The sequence below is a fragment of the Fonsecaea pedrosoi genome, assembly GCF_000835455.1.
Source record: "Fonsecaea pedrosoi CBS 271.37 unplaced genomic scaffold supercont1.1, whole genome shotgun sequence".
Lineage (NCBI taxonomy): Eukaryota > Fungi > Ascomycota > Eurotiomycetes > Chaetothyriales > Herpotrichiellaceae > Fonsecaea > Fonsecaea pedrosoi.
This window is the reverse complement of record NW_013550615.1, coordinates 2,940,087-2,957,729: the sequence shown is the minus strand read 5'-3', so window position 1 is coordinate 2,957,729 and position 17,643 is coordinate 2,940,087. Positions and strand designations below refer to the sequence as shown.

Genomic DNA, 17,643 nt, shown 5'->3' with positions numbered 1-17,643 from the left:
GAGGAGGTACAGGTTGAAGAATACAGAATGTTTTGAAACGAGAACGAAAAGCTGAGGGCTGGGACGAGACATGGCGATTTCTCCTACACGATCATCCTGGTCACTAATATTTTCTCCCGCTCGCTGTGGTGCTTGGAGTTTGTACAGAAGGAAGAACAATATACCCCGTGCTCTGTTTAGCGTCAATTTGCTATGAACCTTTCTTTTGTTTATCCCTGTGGAGGATTGTTTGTGGATAGAATGTTGTTGGTATATATAGCATAGCGCTGATGTTATTTCCGTATATAATTGGTGAATATTGAGATGTGGCCGAGAGCCATCACTTGACACATAGGATGAATTTCTTTGTCAGTCGGTGCTGGTTCTACTGGCAGAAGGGACCATAGGTTGAGGTGGATATATACCGCTCAGCCTTGCGTTCTCAGCCTCGTATCCTCAGCCTTGTGGATTCAGCCTTGTGTGGGGGAAGGGACCTTGGTATTTGAGCCTTGTTTCGCCATTGAGAATCTACCCAACTGACCTTGAATCTCTCCTTACACTGTGTATAACATGAAGCCTACAGACCGATACTCTACAAATCACGGGCTTCCATCCTCAAAAGGCTCCCACCTTAATCCCAGTCACCGCCATTTTCGAAGCTCTCTCCCAAAGCCACTCGCTGCGAACTGAGAAGCCCCTCTTTTTGTTAGATTTCCCCAATTGTCATTCATGGTGGTTTCTCTTACCGTGAAAAAGCTGCTGCCTGAATCCGACCACAGATTATATATCGTGCATGGCCAAGGACCTTTGTGGGATTTCTCTCCTGAATGCGACAGTCTTCTGGGCCAGCGGCAGACTCGCTCACTGCGCAGTATAGCTCCTATTCCTAAGGCCACATCATACAATCTCTGGTGAGACCCAAGAGTCATTTCAAATGTCAACATGGCTCCTCGTTCCAGGACGGCCATTCTCTTGACGACATTCAGCTTCATCTCCCTCATTGGCGCAGCGTGCTTTTCACAGACCCCCGTGTTCCCGCCGCCGACATACTCTAGCCCGCAACCCGAGCTCCTCGAAGCATTTCAGCACATCGAAGCGTCTCTGTCGTCGCTTTTCGCCACCAGCCCAGACCTCAACACATCGTCTTACTCTATAGAGGTCACTTCCCCCCACTCGACGCTGTGGTCCACGTTCCATACCGCCGCCGACAAAGACCCGGAGAGGCCGGGAGCTGAGCACGTCGACGGACGCAGTTCCTACCGCATTGCCAGCATCACCAAGGTCTTCACGGTGTTGGGGATCCTGCAACAACATGCTGCGGGCAACTTGAGTCTCGACGACGCCGTGGACAAGTACATCCCAGCTCTCAAGCACCAAAGCGGCGGGACGATCCCCTGGGAGGACATCACCCTGAGGTCGCTCGCGAGCCAGTTCTCGGGTATCCCGCGCGACTGGGCGCAGAGCGACTTGATAAAGGCCCTTCCCGACCCCACCGTGCTCGGACTGCCTCCACTACCTCCGTCCGCGCCAGAATGGTCACGCCTCCCAAAGTGTGACGAGTACAACGAGTACAAGCCGTGCACGCCGGCGGACCTTTTGGACTACATGTCGGACAAGCCGCCCGTGTTCGCGCCGAACCAGAAGTCGACGTACTCGAACATCGCGTTTGAGCTGCTGGGCCTGGTCCTCGCCAACGTCACGGGGACCAGCTACGAAGAGTACATCGAGTCGGCGATCCTGCGCCCGTTGGAAATGACGGCGACGTCGTTCCGAAAACCACCAGATTCCGTCGCCATCCTCCCCAAGGGCAACGCGTGGTACTGGGACGTCGACGAAGGGGTCCAGAACCCGACGGGCGGGCTGTATTGCCCCTCGAGCGACATGTCGGTTTTCCTGCGCCACGTTTTGAAAGAATACGGCAACGTGGCCGACGCCAAGGTCAATTGGCTGGTGCCCGTGTCGTTCGCGCCCGGGTTGAAGTCGTTCTACGGCATGCCGTGGGAGATCCTGCGCCCGGACCACGTCATCCCGGGCAGCCCGGCCAGGACGGTCAGTTTCTTCACCAAGGGCGGCGGGCTGCCGGGGTACCGCACGCTGATCGTGCTCGTGCCCGAGTACGAGCTGGGCATCACCATCTTCACGGGCGGCGACGAGAGCTTTCTCGACCAGGTCGTCGAGCTGGTCACGGTGCCCTTGATCCGCGCCGCGGACCGCCTCGCCAGGCGCCAGGCCCGGCACCGGTACACGGGGACTTTTACCGCCGCCGGCCCCGAGAACGCCATCAATTCCTCGCTGCGCCTGTCCTACTCGGACGCCCACGGCCTGGAGATCACGCAGTGGGTGTCCAACGGCACGGACGTGCTCGCGATCCTCCCCGCCCAGTTTCGCATCCCGGACAAATATGACATCCGCCTCCAAGTGATCCCCACGTCGCTCTATCGGGATCAAGCGGCCAAGAAGGGCGAACTGTGGCGCATCGCGTTTACTCTAGGTCGTTCTGGACATTCACCGACATCCTCATCCAGCTCGAGCTCCAGCAACACCAATGTATGGGAAGATTTCTGCACCAGCGACGTCGACACGCACATGTATGCGGGCAAACCGCTGAATGAGATTGTGTTCTGGCGCCGAGACGCGGTAGATGGGGTCGAAGGGGAGCAGCAGCAGCAGCAGCAGCAGCAGCAGGAGGAGGATGATGATGGTGGATGGACGAGGTATGACGTGGTAGAGCTGACTGCTTTCCGGATCAACTTGACTCGTCTTCACGGCGATGGTCAGCAGAGCGATGGCAGGGATGACAGTGGCAGCGATGGTAGAGGTGGATGTGGTGGTGGAGAGAAGAACATGTCTCATCACACTCACAACCACGACCATGACCAAGACCATGACGACCAGGACCAGGTTCACAAGCTCGTTCTTCAAGATGCCTGGACGTAAAAGCCATCGGCCGCGAGGAAGAGCTAGATCATCTGAACCCGTCACACTATACTATTTACTCTGCACTGCACTGAACTACGCTACGCTACAGTGCACCAAGTAGTGAGAACAATGCAACGACAATGAGGAGGATTCACGACATGGCATGGCCTGAAACGACAAGACATGACAAGACATGATCCAGGCAGCGTGCGTGCCATGAGGTCAAGGATGGACAGACATGGGTGCAAAAATACATAAAAAGGAAGGAAGGGAAAGGGAAGAAGGGAGGCTTGTCGTCAGAGAGACAGACAAATACAGACAGACAGACACAGACAGACACAGACAGACACAGACAGACGCAAGGAACAAAAAGCAGTCTATACGACTGACACTGACGCAGTGCCGACTGAGTCAGGTTCATGTTCCTTGCTCGTGCTTGAACATGCCATGTATGTATGAGTGTACTTGCAATATCACCTTGATACACGGCACATGACACGTTCTCTGTCTTGTTATTATACATAATCTGGCTGGCTGGCTGGCTAGCTGGCGCGGCCGCGCCCCTCGGATGGCTGGTGTTGAAACAGCGACCATAAACACCCACATTTGTTTCTCTTCTGACCACGGACAATGCCACACATACTCCCTCTTTCTATTGCCACAGCAGCTCCAAACGCTCACATCCTCGCAGCAAGAGGTTCTTACTCTCTCTCTCTCTCTCAGGGTAGCAATCGACCGCTTACCTTCCTGATGACAAGTCCATCCTCGGTGCATCCGCCGTGGCAATTGTGGCGGAGGTCCCCTTCTGCGTTGCCTTCATCACCACATCGTACAGCCTCCCATCCCTCAGCGCCGCGTAAATGACAGAGATCCACGACCCGATCGTCTTGACAGGACGTCCGTCCAGATTGTTCCTTATTACAGGATCCTCGATGTGGCCGCGGTGGAACGGCACGCCCAACTCCTCCCGCACGAAGTGGTAGAGGATCTTGGTGCCCTTGCCTAGATACTCGGGCGTCGTGGGACGGTCGAAGAAGCTGGCCCGGTGGAGCAGGAACGCGTCGTACATGACCTTCTGCAGCGCCTCCAACCAGGCATTGTGCTCGCGCGCAAATCGCTCCTGGCAAGATCCCTGGTCGCGGTACTTCTGGTCGAATTGGTGCAGGCAGCTCAAGATCGGCTCCACGGTGGCCTTTGCGACCTTCTCACATCGATCTGCGGCGTCACTGCTGGCGGTGGCATACCATGTCTTACGGATAGACGCCCATATATCGCTTGCGAGTAGCTTTATCTCATTGTCCGCCATCCAACATCTAAAGGTCTTGCGGATGGTAGCCTCGGCAACGTCCTTGAACTGCGCTAGGAAGGTCGTGTGCATGGTTCGGAGATCGACGCCCTGAAGCCCAACATAGATGGCCGACGCTGACATCAGGTGGACAATCTCAACGCTCTGCATTGCATAGCGGGCCGAAACCAGAGCGAGCGAGTTTATCCCCTGGTTGTGCATTTCCGCCGACTGCACGTGAGAACTGACTGGGTTGGCCAGGAAGGCCAGCTCTGATTGATATGCCGCCATATTGATGTCGACGCCTTTGGCAAAAAAGGAGAGACTGGGGTCGTCCGAGGCCAGGTTTGGTGGCAGCCCGTTGTTGTAGGCGGGATTGATCAGCTCGCTCGTCTGGGCGAAGAGCATCTTCCCGATCATTTGGAGACACAGTCTGATCTTCTCAGCAACCATTGTCACCGACGTGGCCTGGAAATTGCCGCCGCAGTGGACCTCGCGTGCTTGAAGGTCAACAATCGGGTTGTCGGTCGTCGCGTTCAGCTCGACCTTCAATTGCTCAGACGCGTGAAGCAAGTCTTCCAGCAATGGACCGATCCACTGAGAGGAGGTTCTCGTGGAATACCGATCCTGCACAATCCCTTCCTTGTGACGATTGGCGTGGTCGAGGCCCTCGACGAGTCTGGATCCTTCGAAGAACGACCGCTGGTTCCGCGAGACTTCAATTTGGCCGGCATGAGGACGGACGTCTGCAATGTATGCATGAGTCCACTCGACATTTCCCGCCAGAGCTTCCGACGAAAGGCAGGTGATGAGCTGCGACAGGATTGCAAGCTGGTTCGCCTCGTACAGCGCGAGACAGGCCACCGCAGCGGAAGGCGCCGTCCCATTCACCAATGCTAGCCCTTCCTTGGGTCCGAGGACGATGGGTGAGTATTCGATGCTCCTGCCATTGACCAGTTGCTTGCCATGCTTCGCCTCATCGTCCAGATTCAAGCGCTCGATGTCTTTGAATGCTTCTCGAGCGGTCATGACCTTGAAATCCTTGCCTTTTCCGGTTCGGACGAATGTGTCTGGATTTCCCTGCAAGGCTCCAGCAATGTACGAGAGTGGCATGAGGTCACCAGACGCGGAGATTGAACCCCTGAGAGGCACTATGGGTGTCATATCTCTCCGGACAAACTCCACAAGAGTGTCGGCAATCTGCAGGCTGATGGCCGAGTGGCCGCGGATGTTGGTGTTGCACCGCACCAGCATGGCACCCCTGACCCACGCTGAAGGCATGGAATGGGGGCTGGTCTCTTCGTGGCCATCGTGCACTGCTCCGAGATCTCTTGGGGTGAGGACGGCCGACTGTTGATGTTGGATCAGAGCTCGCTGGAGGGAGAGCAGCTCGTTGGTGCGAAGGTCCGCACTGCCTCCAAAGCCGGTGTTGATGCCTGTTGTTTGGTGCCCTGTCAGCCTCGGGGAGGGATCAATGCGGTTACAAACCCTGTCACTGAGCTCACCATAAAGCTTGCTACCACCTCCAAGGTGAGCGTACAGAATGTCTTGCCCTGCTTCGATGTTTTCCAGCAGCTCGGGAGTTCGCTCGATAAACGGCTTGCAGCCAAATCTGGAGCTCCGTGGTCAGAGGGAAATGTCTGTCTGCGCAGTCTTCCTGGCTGGGAGCAACGCACCTCGACACGGCAACTACAGTGGAAATGTCAAGCTCATGTCCATTTATCTCCACGTCGCCTTCCCTGGCCAACACCTGGACGCGTGCCACGAGCTCACATGTCGCGTTGAGATGTGGCGTTGGGCGTTTTTTGCCTGCGCGAGATCGGCCAGGTGACGGCGGGTTGACCGTCATTGCACTTTTCTTGGTTCCCGGAGAAAATCGGACCGTGTCGAACAGCAGGTATTGAGGGGCTGTGTAGGAAGCTGTTTGGGAAGAGAATGTGTACGAGAACACGACAAGCAGCTTTTGAGCTGAGGAGTTTTTCGCTTGGCACTCAGGGGTAGTGGTGGTGATGGTGATGGTGATGGCGGTGACAGTGACAAGGTGGTCTTTCTCTGTCGAGGCAGCCTTGCCGACCACCTCCCAGTCAATCAATCACCCGCACCGGCTTTTCTCTTTGTATCTCTGTACATGATGACTACACAATGTCTTGGTTGGGGCCCTTTCATGGGTTTCTACTAGGGAAGCAAACACATCACACAAACATACAAACATACAGTGGACATGTACTCAAGTTGCGCAGTTTGCCATCAAACTGCAAACCGCCACACTGCCACAGCTTTCACCACAAACCCCGGATCTTGCCACGTTGATGCAGCGTAGCAAACAAGCACGACGCCCAAGACGCCCAGGTTACGGAGCACATGCAGGCGATTTTTTGGACGTTTGTATGTTTGCAGGGTCTGGGCCTTGGACACACACATAGGTGGATCCATCATCTATCAGGCGTCGTCTATTTTCCACCGCAGCCCTACAGCCTTACAGCCCTACAGCCTCGTGCACGATAAGTGGTCCAGGGGCTGGAGCTAGGATTGGGGCTTTGACATGGGGTTCTCGTCCTCTGGTAAGGGGACGCTGGTTTATCACCACTGCGGTCACGGAAGGGCAATATAGAGAGAGGGAGAGAGAAATGAGGGGCGGAGAAAAAGGGGTCCAACAGACCGACAGGCAGACACACGGGCATGCATGCATGAGAATCATATCCTCCGAGTACATACATACATACAAACATACCTAAGGTGGATAGACAAACACATACAAGCACAAAACACACAGCCATAAATACATACACACACATCCTCAAGTCTCTCACAGGCTTACAAGTCCATGCAATCGTCAATGTCATTGTCATCGTTTGAGCTACAGTTACGAGTTACGGTGGAATACTCGGTGAAACCCAGGGGCATGCATCGAGACCATCGGGGGGCGGGATCTATGACATCTGTAAATAGGATGAAAGAAATCCTTTTCCATGGCACAAACGCACGACACTGTTCTGTTCTGTTCTGCTCTGTTCGGTTCTTCCTTGATACATGGAATCGAGGCATTAGCCCTTTTCGCTAGACTCGTGGACCGATAAAGCTAAGCTCAATCCCAGACTCTCAGCTCCAGCTCAATACACTTTGAAACACCTCTCAGAGGCAATGCAAAGCACATGTTGTTTCCAAATCATACACTCTTCCATCCATCCCCTGGACATGCCTGGTCAATCAGCATGTTTGACAACATCCGATGGTTGACCTGACGAATGCCATTCGAACAACCAACGAGGCCTTCTCTGCCAGCCAACATATCCCCAAGGCCACCAACAGGTCTTCAATCCTCATCAAACATTAGCTCTGCAACGTCACTCTCAGCAGCTTCCTGGTTGTCGTCACCAACCGCTGGGACGGTAATGTCTTCTTCTTGTCCTGAATTCATCTCCTCCGATTGTCTCAATTCTTCCTCCGTCAGTTTCTGCCGCTCATCCAACTCTTCATCCTCCAGATCGGATGCATTATCCTGATCGCCATCCTGCGTGCCAACCTGATTGTCCGAATTGTCCTCAGATATGCCATGAATGACCTTGGTCCTAACCCATTCGTCGGCGACCGTCCGGAAGAATGGGTGATCCTCTGTCAATAGTTTCCGTGCACAAATGTATCCCATTGGAGTGTGAGTAAAGTCCTGACCCCGACTCCTGGTACCAAGCCATGCGTGCAGGAAGATCAGCATCTTGGCAGCTTCCATCTTCGCGGCCTGGGCCTGCTGGGTTTCTGCCACGTCACTGGCCATCTGTTGTTGTTCACTCGCAAGAGTCTGGTTGTCATCGGAAGTGCCCACATCATCAATCTGCGATTCTTCAATGGCCGAATCCAGTCGATTGTGGGTGCGGATTAGTTGACTATCTTGCAGCCCCAAAAAGGACCGGATCTGCTCGAGTTCTTCGAACGGAAAGTAAAGACGACCGGCAAATATGCCAACCTGGATCTTCAGCCACGTCGGTGCGGACCAGCCCAGTGGGAGCGGTGGTACGGCATAGTAATTCAAGTCGTTGAACTGGAGCATCTTCTGCGTGACAGGCGCCGCGTAAGTCAGAAGATGTACCACCCTCTTCGGGGCATTTCGGCAGAGGTCATTCAAAATTTCTGCCTCTTCCGGGCTCACGAGGATTGCTGTCTCTGTGGCCAGACTCCAGAGAATATACTGGACGTCGCGCTGCAATTAAAGTCAGTAAAGAACAGCGATGGATACGACGTACTTACCAAAAAGTCATCATTAGGTCTGCCAGAAGGCACTATGACCGCACGCCGGAATTCCGCAGAGACAAGCAGTTGTGGGGTCGCCGGGAGACTGGCGGGATATTTCAGGCTGGTCTCAGTCCGAGCCATGTACGAAAATGCTCTTTCGCAGACCTTGTCATCAGCCCTTAACGACCCCGTCTGTACAAAATGTCTGATCTCTGCGGCGAGTCCAGAAAAGGTCTGAGGGTGGAAGTATAACGGGTTTTGTCTTTCACGGATCGTTTCCACTTCCACGGCAACTTCACGTTCCTGCTCAACCTCCTGCAACGCTGAGGCGTGCACGGCATTTCCGGAGTCATGAAAGGCCTTCCGTCGTCGTTCGAGCTGCTTGACATGCTTGGTAAGACTTTCATCGAACTTTTCATCTCGAACACGTTTTCGAGGCTTCGCCGAACGTGGCTCGTAAAGAGCTTGCAGAGAATGCTGTTCGTAGCTCCGAAGAGCGTTCAAGTAGGCAAGTCGCTCAGCTGGATGCGTCAAAAATAGGGGGTGGTCACGCTCCGCTTGTGTTCGCCGGCAGTAGTTGAGGCCTTGAGCATAATAGAGTGGTTGGAGGTTTTCAAGGCCCTGACAGGTTTGTTCTAGAAGCCAGCACACCACATCACGAGAGGTGAGATGCCAGTGTTCTCCTTTGTTACGAAAGTCCAAAATCGACTGGTGGACCTCTGGTGGTGCGAAAAACGTGACCGATTGAGTGGTTGCCAATTGCCGAAGACGCATGACGGCTTGAACGGTGTGGTCTTTGGTTTGACCGAGACTGAGCGTCACTGCACCTCGAGCATCGGGCGGGAATTTCATATCTGTGCCTCGAGTGTGAGATTCGTCAAGGTACACGAGGCACCCGCTCAGATCATCTGCAAAGGGCGATGCCAGTAAGGGAATCCGTCGCCCACTTCGAGACAAGACAGTGGCTTTGTTGTTCTCGTCAAAATACACGGCAGCTGTTGCCTCTGTATCGATATCAAGCCACATCTTTGCCAGTGTCGCGTTGGTCATCTCCAAGATGATTGCACCAGAGTCGATCAATATGCGGATTTTCTTGTGAAACAGCTTGCCTAAAAGATCAGGCTCGCTCAGTCTTCGGTAGACGCTCCGTCCGTGGGAGACATCTCTCCAGCCTGCAAGGCTGTATTGCCGGTTCCGGTCTTGTAACAGATAAGTCAAGACCTCAGCGTTGGTATGCGCCAATTCCACCAAGTCGTCCTGTTTGATGGTCAGCGGCAAGCACAAGCGGTTGTCGTTGGTGCCACTGAAGCCTGTGGTCAGGCTGGTTCCGCTGCCAGCTAAAGGAAGATCCCATCCACTGGCTTGGAGCTTGACCTTGAACTGCTTGGCGTGTTTCGGAAACACAAAGTTGTTGAGGAAATAGTCGATAGCCGCAATGTTGTGGCAGACGCCGCGCCATATTTCCAACAGCTGGAGGCTGTCTTCAAGATTGATGGACGTCCAATCTCGAAGTCGATCGGGCAGTCTGGTGCTGTCTCGGGTCCATTGTTCATATTCCCTCGCCGGGTCATCCGATTTTAGAATCTGCTCCAGGCTCTGTTTTAGCTGCTGCGGAGATAGTCCTTGGTAGTAGAAAGAGAGACAGGTGAAAAGTAATGACACGTCAACGTGACCCCATTCAGCAAGATGTGACGGGACACCCTTGGCTAGATATGGGACCGCCACTGGATCTCGCAGGGGATGGAGACCATACTGAACGTTCCATCGTCTGCTCAGCGTGAGGATGAGGATCCGATGAACAAGGAGGCCACGAAGGAGATATATGATGCTACCGTCAGTCTGGCTGCTCTTGTAAATGTCCGAGATGCACGCATTCACAGCCTGATGCGGTCTTGCCTCTGTAATGAACGATCTTATGGCCTCTATCTCAGACGAGGAGAAGTTCTCTGCGTTCAACAGCGGTGTTCGCCCACTGCAGATATCATTCGCGATCCGCTGGATCAGCGCGTTTTGGACGTCATTCCGGAGGAAGTAGGTGAACGGAAAGCCCCCAGTCTCGCGACGGACCACTTGAATACTCGATTCATGCGACCGCTCCAGCACATACAAGTGTGACTCGGCAAGCTTGAGGATGGCTTCTATTGCCTCCCAACGATAGTTGCCGCCATCGACAGTAATTTGCGGGCCGGATGGATAGATAAGTTGCGTCTTGACTGCCATTGTAAAATCGCTTTCATCGAATACATCTCTGCTCTTCCCGGTAAGCCACTTTTGCACTTTGATCATTTGGGTGGCTTCTTGGGTTTTCTCATCCACCAGCCGTTGTTGACCAGAGAGCATGAAAGACATGATGTGTTCTGGAAGTGCTATGATGACGCCGGAGCTTTTCAAAATGGCTTTGTGGATCTCCCCATACGCCTGAATATTTTCTGGATTGGAGGGAGTGCGGCGGGAAAACGGCACATGGCGTAGTTCTCTCCCCAAGAGGCCGCCCAGTCGTAGTTGCAGTAGTTGTGCAGTCTGTAACAGCAGAGCCTTAGGGACGACAATTCTGCACAGTGACTGACCATTCGCTAAGACAGACGCAACCAGAGGAATGATTGTTGACGTCTTTCCCTGGCCCATGTTTAGTTGTAGTACTGAGTTTGATCCAGACGCCGGCGATATGGTGGCCAGTGCGACCTCGACCTGAATGGGACGGATGAGAGTATTTGTATCGATCTCTAGAAGTAACCAGTCGGGATATTCGTTCGGATTCCAATTGGAATGACCCGGGTTTTTCAATTCTTCGTGAAGATGAGACTTTCTGCGAAGAGATGCGTCCTGTATGCGAAGAAATCGCTGCAACTGAGTGATTGCAACGCCAAAATCAACAACGGCGGCTCGCATTGATGCTGTTAGTGGAATGGAACTGTTGCTGCGCAGAGTCTCGAGGACAGATACATAGGTTGTTAAAGGCCAGATCCCAACTGCATGTAGCCAGGTCGCCCCAGGCTCGTCTCTCTGAAAAGCCTGTACTAGCATATCAAATCGCGAACTCACGGCATGCTCTGCCTCGGCGATAAATTGATTCAGCTGATTCATATCAAACCTTGAAATTTCTTCGACAGGTCTTGCTCGATGGCTTTCGAGGGCCGATATCGAATTGAGCAGGCCGCGAAGGTATTCATGCCTAACAAAGGATTTTGACATAGGCATTTGTTGAACAATCCGTCTCAACTCGTGGATGTCGTGACTGGAGTGATTGACGTCTGTTCTCTTTGTGCAGGAAGCTGGATTCTGAACCACGGCATCCTGATTTGCCATCCTCGGCCCCTCCTTCTCGAGCAAGTGAGAGCATATCAATGGGAAACCTCGTGGCGCAGATGGTGATGAAGAGTGATTGATTTGGATCTTCCCTCTTGTAGGCAGGGGCGAGCGATGTTTATCCAAGACATCCTGAACTTGCTGTATATGCTCTTCAAATTCGTGGTTTCGAAACATGGCACTCCACTCCCTTGCAATCAATGCCGAAGCTGTGGCCAAGTCTAAGACATCCGTTGTAAACCCTTCGAAGTTCGGCTGAGGGCACGGCCACTGATGGCACGCGAATCCTGTGAGAGCATCGAGCTGTTCCAGAGCTCTAGCTTCATGCTCCTTTCTTGCAGCATCGACGGCCTTCCTCTCTTTCTGAGTGTGTGATAGTATCTGTGGCGCTGAGAAGGATCGGGTACATGGGATCAACAGTTGTCGGAAATAATCAGTCTTTGGACGAAACCCAGGGCGGAATTGCGTGTACGAAGGCCAAGACGGTAAATCGATGTTCTTGAGATCATCCAGGATTGCGAAGGCGACAAGGGTCTGGACTGCCCTCATGTTGATTTCTTCTCTGAAACATATCAGGGCCGTCAGAAACATGAGTTTGTACTTTGCTTCCGGGCGGCCTTCCATGCGATAAAAGTTGACCAACTGGCCCCAAGAGGAGGCAAGATCAACATCGAGGCACTCCGTCAGCCGCACTGGTTCAAATCTGACAGAATCGTCGCCATAACCACCGATAGAAGGCCAGTTCTGAAACATCAACGACAACAATGTTGGAGAGGGCACTTTGGCTGGCCACGTATGAATCAAGCGAGCAGCCTGGAAAACGTGCTCTTGGCTTTGTTGGTAGTTTTGATAACCACGTGGATTATAGGACAGGTCCGGAGCATCTCCAGGACTGGTCGACGCTGCACGGGGCCGCCGATAAAGCCCTTGACGAGCCTGACTTCTCTTAGAAAGATGCGGAATGGATTCTTCTGTGTCCACGTTGTCCGTTGCTCCCGACAAATCCTGGGTCTCAGTGGCGATATCGTGGTCCAAGTCAAACTGAGAAAGTAGTACGGACTTTTGGTTGATCTCAGCAACGAGCGAGCGATATTGGTCATGCTGTATGCAATATGTGAGATTTTCATTCCATAACACCTTTTCTAGCCTCCGGAGGTCTGGCGGGTAGTATTGCCGCACTGGAGCCAGTTTCGCAATGGCATCGAGGAGCTGTCTATTGGCATTATTGAGCGGTCCATACGGCTGAGAGCTCCCGGACTGCAGAATATGGCACGCCTCCTCAGTCCCCGTCCTACCTGTCAGCGGGTCTGGAAGACAGAAGGAGGTATATGCGTGCAGCAACGCTTTGGTGTAAAACAGTCTAGGTTCTGATGCACAGGTCACCCTTCCCAAGACGTCGTCCAAGAAGTAACGAGCGTAAACAGGATCGCTGTTTCGAATCTCGACGTTCACATGGATTCCCCTACGCTGCACTGTCGGAGATCCTAATGGCACGATGACACTTCGGCGTCTCCGGTTATCGACGTCGCGGAGGACGATCTTCGAGGTAAGGCCATACCAGGTTCCTGCATCCTGGTTCACGTCGATCTCCGCCCGAAACTGTTGGCATTCCAAGAAGCCGTCGATGTTGACAAAGAAAGTGAGCTCGAAGCGACGAAGCTCGACCTGAATCGCACCCCGAAGAGGCTGGAATACCGTGATGTGTCGTGGATCCTCGAACCCCTTGAACATACTCGCAAAGTGATGAGCGAGGTTACTGCCTGGGTCAAGCAGTATCGAGTCTCTGCGCTTGGCCATGAAGCTACGGAGATCGATTTTCCAGTTCGACTGTATAGATCTCCATATCCGCGGCTCCTTCCTGACCTCGATGACATTCTCGCCCAAGTTGAGCCAATGCACACAATTTTCAATCAATGATGCGGGAATATCAGAGGACGCTTCATTCGTGAAAATGTAGTCAGGTATGAATTCGAGTACTGCATCTTTCGTCCAAGCACGGACAACGAGAACATCCTGCCGAAATCCAAGGTGAACTTCGTGGCCTTCGATATCAAAACCAACCTTGTAGGTCATTCCATGGGCAGCGGAGGGCCAGACAATGAGTTTTTGGTGTGGGAAAAGCCGGCATAGTCCTGCCGAGCGGCGAATCTCGTGCGGAAGCTCCTTTTCCACAGTCCTACCGTTTAACAGTACCGTTCCTGCAATGAGGTGAAACTGGATGACTTGCGGTTCCGTGCGTCGACTGCCTGGAAGCTTCAAGCTTGCCCACTTCCCGTCTGAACTCTCCACAAAACTGAATGACGTCGATCGGATAGATATAGCTTCACGGCTCATCACATTTGCTTGGACTGCGGCGATGATCAAAGAGCTGGGATACTTCTCCAGCGAACGTTCCAGACAATCCTGAAGACGGAAAATCATTTTGATGTCGCGAATCAACGTGGTGCGAAGCGTGGGTTGGAGTTTCTCTGGTTCAACTGGTTGATTTTCGTGTAGAGCGATGGAAGCTTCCAGGAGTGAGGTCAGTGCTGGTAAAGGAATGAGGACTGTGCTGTTGTCTTGCACCCCTACGACATCAATCGTCGACGGTTGAAGGCTCATCGGCTGTTCTTGGGTGAATATGGAGAATGTTCGTCTGCACAACAAAGCAGCCCACAGAATCAAATATGAGATTCGCGCGGAGGCATTGTCGTTCGTTGTGTCACAGAACTCCTTACGGAGCATCCTGATCCACTGAATGGTGATTCCTCTGGCCACTTCAAGCAACTGCGAAGTTTGTTCGCACGAGCCGTTGTCTCCGACAGCATTCACTTTCAGAATCAAGCTGATCAAGATTTCCATACAGTAATGCTCACTTGGGTTTGAGCTTATCATCTGCAGACGTCGTGCAGTCTGGCTCAACAGGGCTCTGCAAAAGCTAGGATCGCGAAAGACAGCATTTGCCACATGGTCGGTGTCTTCGCTCATAGGACCGGTTCGACAAATTAATGATTTAGTCAAAATCATGACGGCCTCGGAGCTGAAGTTGAGATTCGAGGAGCCTAGCTCAACAAGAATCGCCTGCCACAAACGACCATTGCCGCATATGAGTCCTTGGAAGGCTAGGAATTCTGGAAAACCGAGGGCCTGAGGGCACCGAGGCAGCCCGGCGAGGATTTCGTTAGATGTAATATCGGCATCAGCACTCAAGTATTTCGCAATAGCTCCCCGACGAGTAACGCATACACTTTTAGCGGATCCATTGTCACTATTCTCAGGTAAAATCCTGGGAGGGAAAGCGATTCTGGCAAAAGGGCTGTGCCGAGGGAGAGGGATCATACAGTGGTGGCTGAATGTAACTCGATGTGTATGTTCGGCAAGCCACACTTTACGTGTGCAATCGTAGTACTCGAATCTTAGTCCATTGTTGACAGTAACTCTTTCCCAGGCAATGGGGAAGTTGGCGAATCGGTAGTGCGTCTGCAAGAACGATTTCGTTCGGGAGGCCAGAGTAAGTCCTTTCTTGCTAGCGTTCGGCCGCCGTGCTCTGCGAAATTCGGCGTAGTAGCCTTCAACCATGGTGAGAGGTTCACTCTTTGTTTTTTCAATGTTTGGAAGCGCAAGCCTGGCGATGATAGCCCACGTGGCTTCGCGGTATGCTGCGTAAGCGGCCGGGCAGAGCAGTTCCAGCAGTACAGCTCTTCCTTCACCACGGTTTGGAGGCATTGGCTTTTCAATTCTTTCTATACGAAGCTTGGCAGCAGCTTTCGTCAAGATGCATTTCTTGCATTTGTGTTCATCATGCTCTGGAATCAGGAGGGGGCCAACAAAGGTGAATTGGCAAACCGCGGCGGAGATCTCTCTCATCAATTGTCGATGATTCGTATCTTTTTCTGTCCATTCCATCTCTTTCTCCTGCTTTCGTGTCTGCTCTGTCTGCTCAATACCTTGATGCAGTAGGTGAATCTCGGAATGTGAGGGCAGACTTTCGTAGAACCGATCAGCAAAACAGCCTGAAATAGGAGGGTCCAAGACGGTCCGCGAGGAGACAGTATCCGTGTCACCCGAGTGACGCTGAGCAAGGTAGGTCTGGACCTGCTTGAGGCGACGCAGTTCAGAGTACGAGGAAAGCCGTAGACAGTCAAGAATTTGTGGGGCGAAGACTGGGTTGGACCTGGAGAACTCGGGCATAAAGCGACATAGCAGATTGTCCATCGCAACCCATAGCCACATTGTCGTTAGAATCATACAACTGCGATCTTCTGTTCCCACCTCGAATGAGTCGATCGATTTGCCAAGGTAAGTTTCGATTTGTTTTGCAAGCTGTATGCTTGAATCTACCCACGTCTTATGGTTGGCGGCAACGACTGGAGTGTTTCGGGTCAAGATTCCTTCCTCCAGCTCCGTGAGCTCCGAGTACTTCTTAAGAAAGTCCAGCAGTGTGGGCGGCATGGCATATGATCCTCCGTGTGCGATCCTGAGAGGTGGGTGTTGATTCAGGTGGTCAAAATAAAGAGCGCTATTCGTCAAGCTGAGCTTCATGTGCTCCGGTCTGGCCTGTCGTGTCTTCAGTTGAGTGATCCAACGCCGAATTTTCGACTTGTGACCGTCCCAGACACTTTGGAGTTGATATGTCGCATGCTTTGTCGTGGCAAAGAAAAAAGGACGAAGATTATCCAAAAGGACACTGTAAGCGTCTGATATCCTGGACTCTGAAGCTGGAACAAGAGCTCTATCCTTTTCCAGTTTTGCTACTCGTCGACCAAGCTTTCTCAGGAGGAGATGGCTGAGTTCAGGAGCCTGAGAGCCGACTACCTGACCCAACAATTGGGCGTGGAGGACACACATCAGGGCTTTGTACAGGGCGTTTGAGATCGAATGACATGTCGCTTGCTCTAGGAGGCGCAAGATGCCCACCCGCAGAAGCAGCCAAAACGGCGATCTTCTCCATGGGATGCCCGAGTCTTTCCGGCAAACTTCGTCTCTGACACGTTTGCGGATGGGAGAGGTAGCGGTCAGCTGGCCCATCCCCTCCAGCAACGTGATCAATAGACCAGTGACTAGAGCAGGGTCGTTTGTATCCCGTGTCTCAAGGGCCGGTGAGTTGGCTTTGTAAACGACCGCTCCAAATCTATCGACTCTTTCTAGACTCGCTTTCTGCAGAAATTCGGCAAGGTTTTGCTGGAAGCTTTCGTCGGCGAAGACATCGGCCGGTATAGCCGCGGCAGAGGTGGGAAAATCCCATTGCAGTGCGCTCAGGGACTCGAGAACTTTTTGGGACTTTGCAGAGACTTCAAAGGCTTCAAAAACGACATGGCCCTTGAAGGAACTGAAGACTTTGTCAGGACTGCAATTGAAGCAACGTTCTTGAGGTTAAGCTTGCTTACCTGTTACCATGTCTAACCAAGAGTCCTGCGTTCTGCTCGCTAATGTGAATGACGAGAACTTCTCCGATTTGCAGTCTCCGGAATGCACGTTGGAGTTGAAGGCTGTCAAGATGTACCGAGGCGTGGATGTTTTGACAATGATCCAGTGAACTCTGTAGGAGGCCCAACTGTTGCTGGAATTCGCCTTTGGTGACTGTATCCAACTCAAGGCAGGCATCCCGGACGCGCAGCAGAAGATCCCGATTAATCTCTTCAAGGTTGTTGTCGACTTTTTCAGGTAGATTGGGCGGAAGAACCACGTGGTTGACGACTGCACGGAGCAGTTTGGCATTCGTGGTGTCCATAGGCGATTAGATTCTCGTAGGTGATCGCAACAGCTTGGTCAGGGAGAGCCGATGGCGGTGTTGAGGAGGTCAACTGCGTGCGGTTGATCGATATTGTATGCCATGAACTAGCCCAGAGGCTCGTTAGGGCTGGGTTTGGACATTTCTTTCTATCGACCTTGGTGGTAGGCTTATGAAGGTTATCAGATAGACTGGCAACTGAGAAGAAGGATTTGTG

At 52.7% G+C, this 17,643-nt stretch overlaps 3 protein-coding genes across 3 annotated transcripts; 1 reads left to right on the top strand and 2 right to left on the bottom strand.

The window, feature by feature from the left end:
* Window positions 1-921: 921 nt before the first annotated feature.
* Window positions 922-2,916, top strand: Z517_01068 (uncharacterized protein; the record flags this gene model as incomplete). The annotated part of the gene is made up of 1 exon (XM_013434030.1): window positions 922-2,916. One exon carries the CDS (start codon window positions 922-924, stop codon window positions 2,914-2,916), a length of 1,995 nt encoding a protein of 664 aa, XP_013289484.1.
* A 721-nt stretch (window positions 2,917-3,637) lies between these two features.
* Window positions 3,638-6,032, bottom strand: Z517_01067 (phenylalanine ammonia-lyase; the record flags this gene model as incomplete). The annotated part of the gene is made up of 3 exons (XM_013434029.1): window positions 3,638-5,619; window positions 5,689-5,795; window positions 5,860-6,032. The coding sequence occupies 3 exons, from the start codon at window positions 6,030-6,032 to the stop codon at window positions 3,638-3,640; spliced, it is 2,262 nt and encodes a 753-aa protein (XP_013289483.1).
* Window positions 6,033-7,496: 1,464 nt separating this feature from the next.
* Z517_01066 (uncharacterized protein) lies at window positions 7,497-17,426 on the bottom strand (the record flags this gene model as incomplete). Its single annotated transcript, XM_013434028.1, has 4 exons — window positions 7,497-8,378; window positions 8,426-14,919; window positions 14,965-17,024; window positions 17,083-17,426. 4 exons carry the CDS (start codon window positions 17,424-17,426, stop codon window positions 7,497-7,499), a joined length of 9,780 nt encoding a protein of 3,259 aa, XP_013289482.1.
* Between the last annotated feature and the right edge of the window lie 217 nt (window positions 17,427-17,643).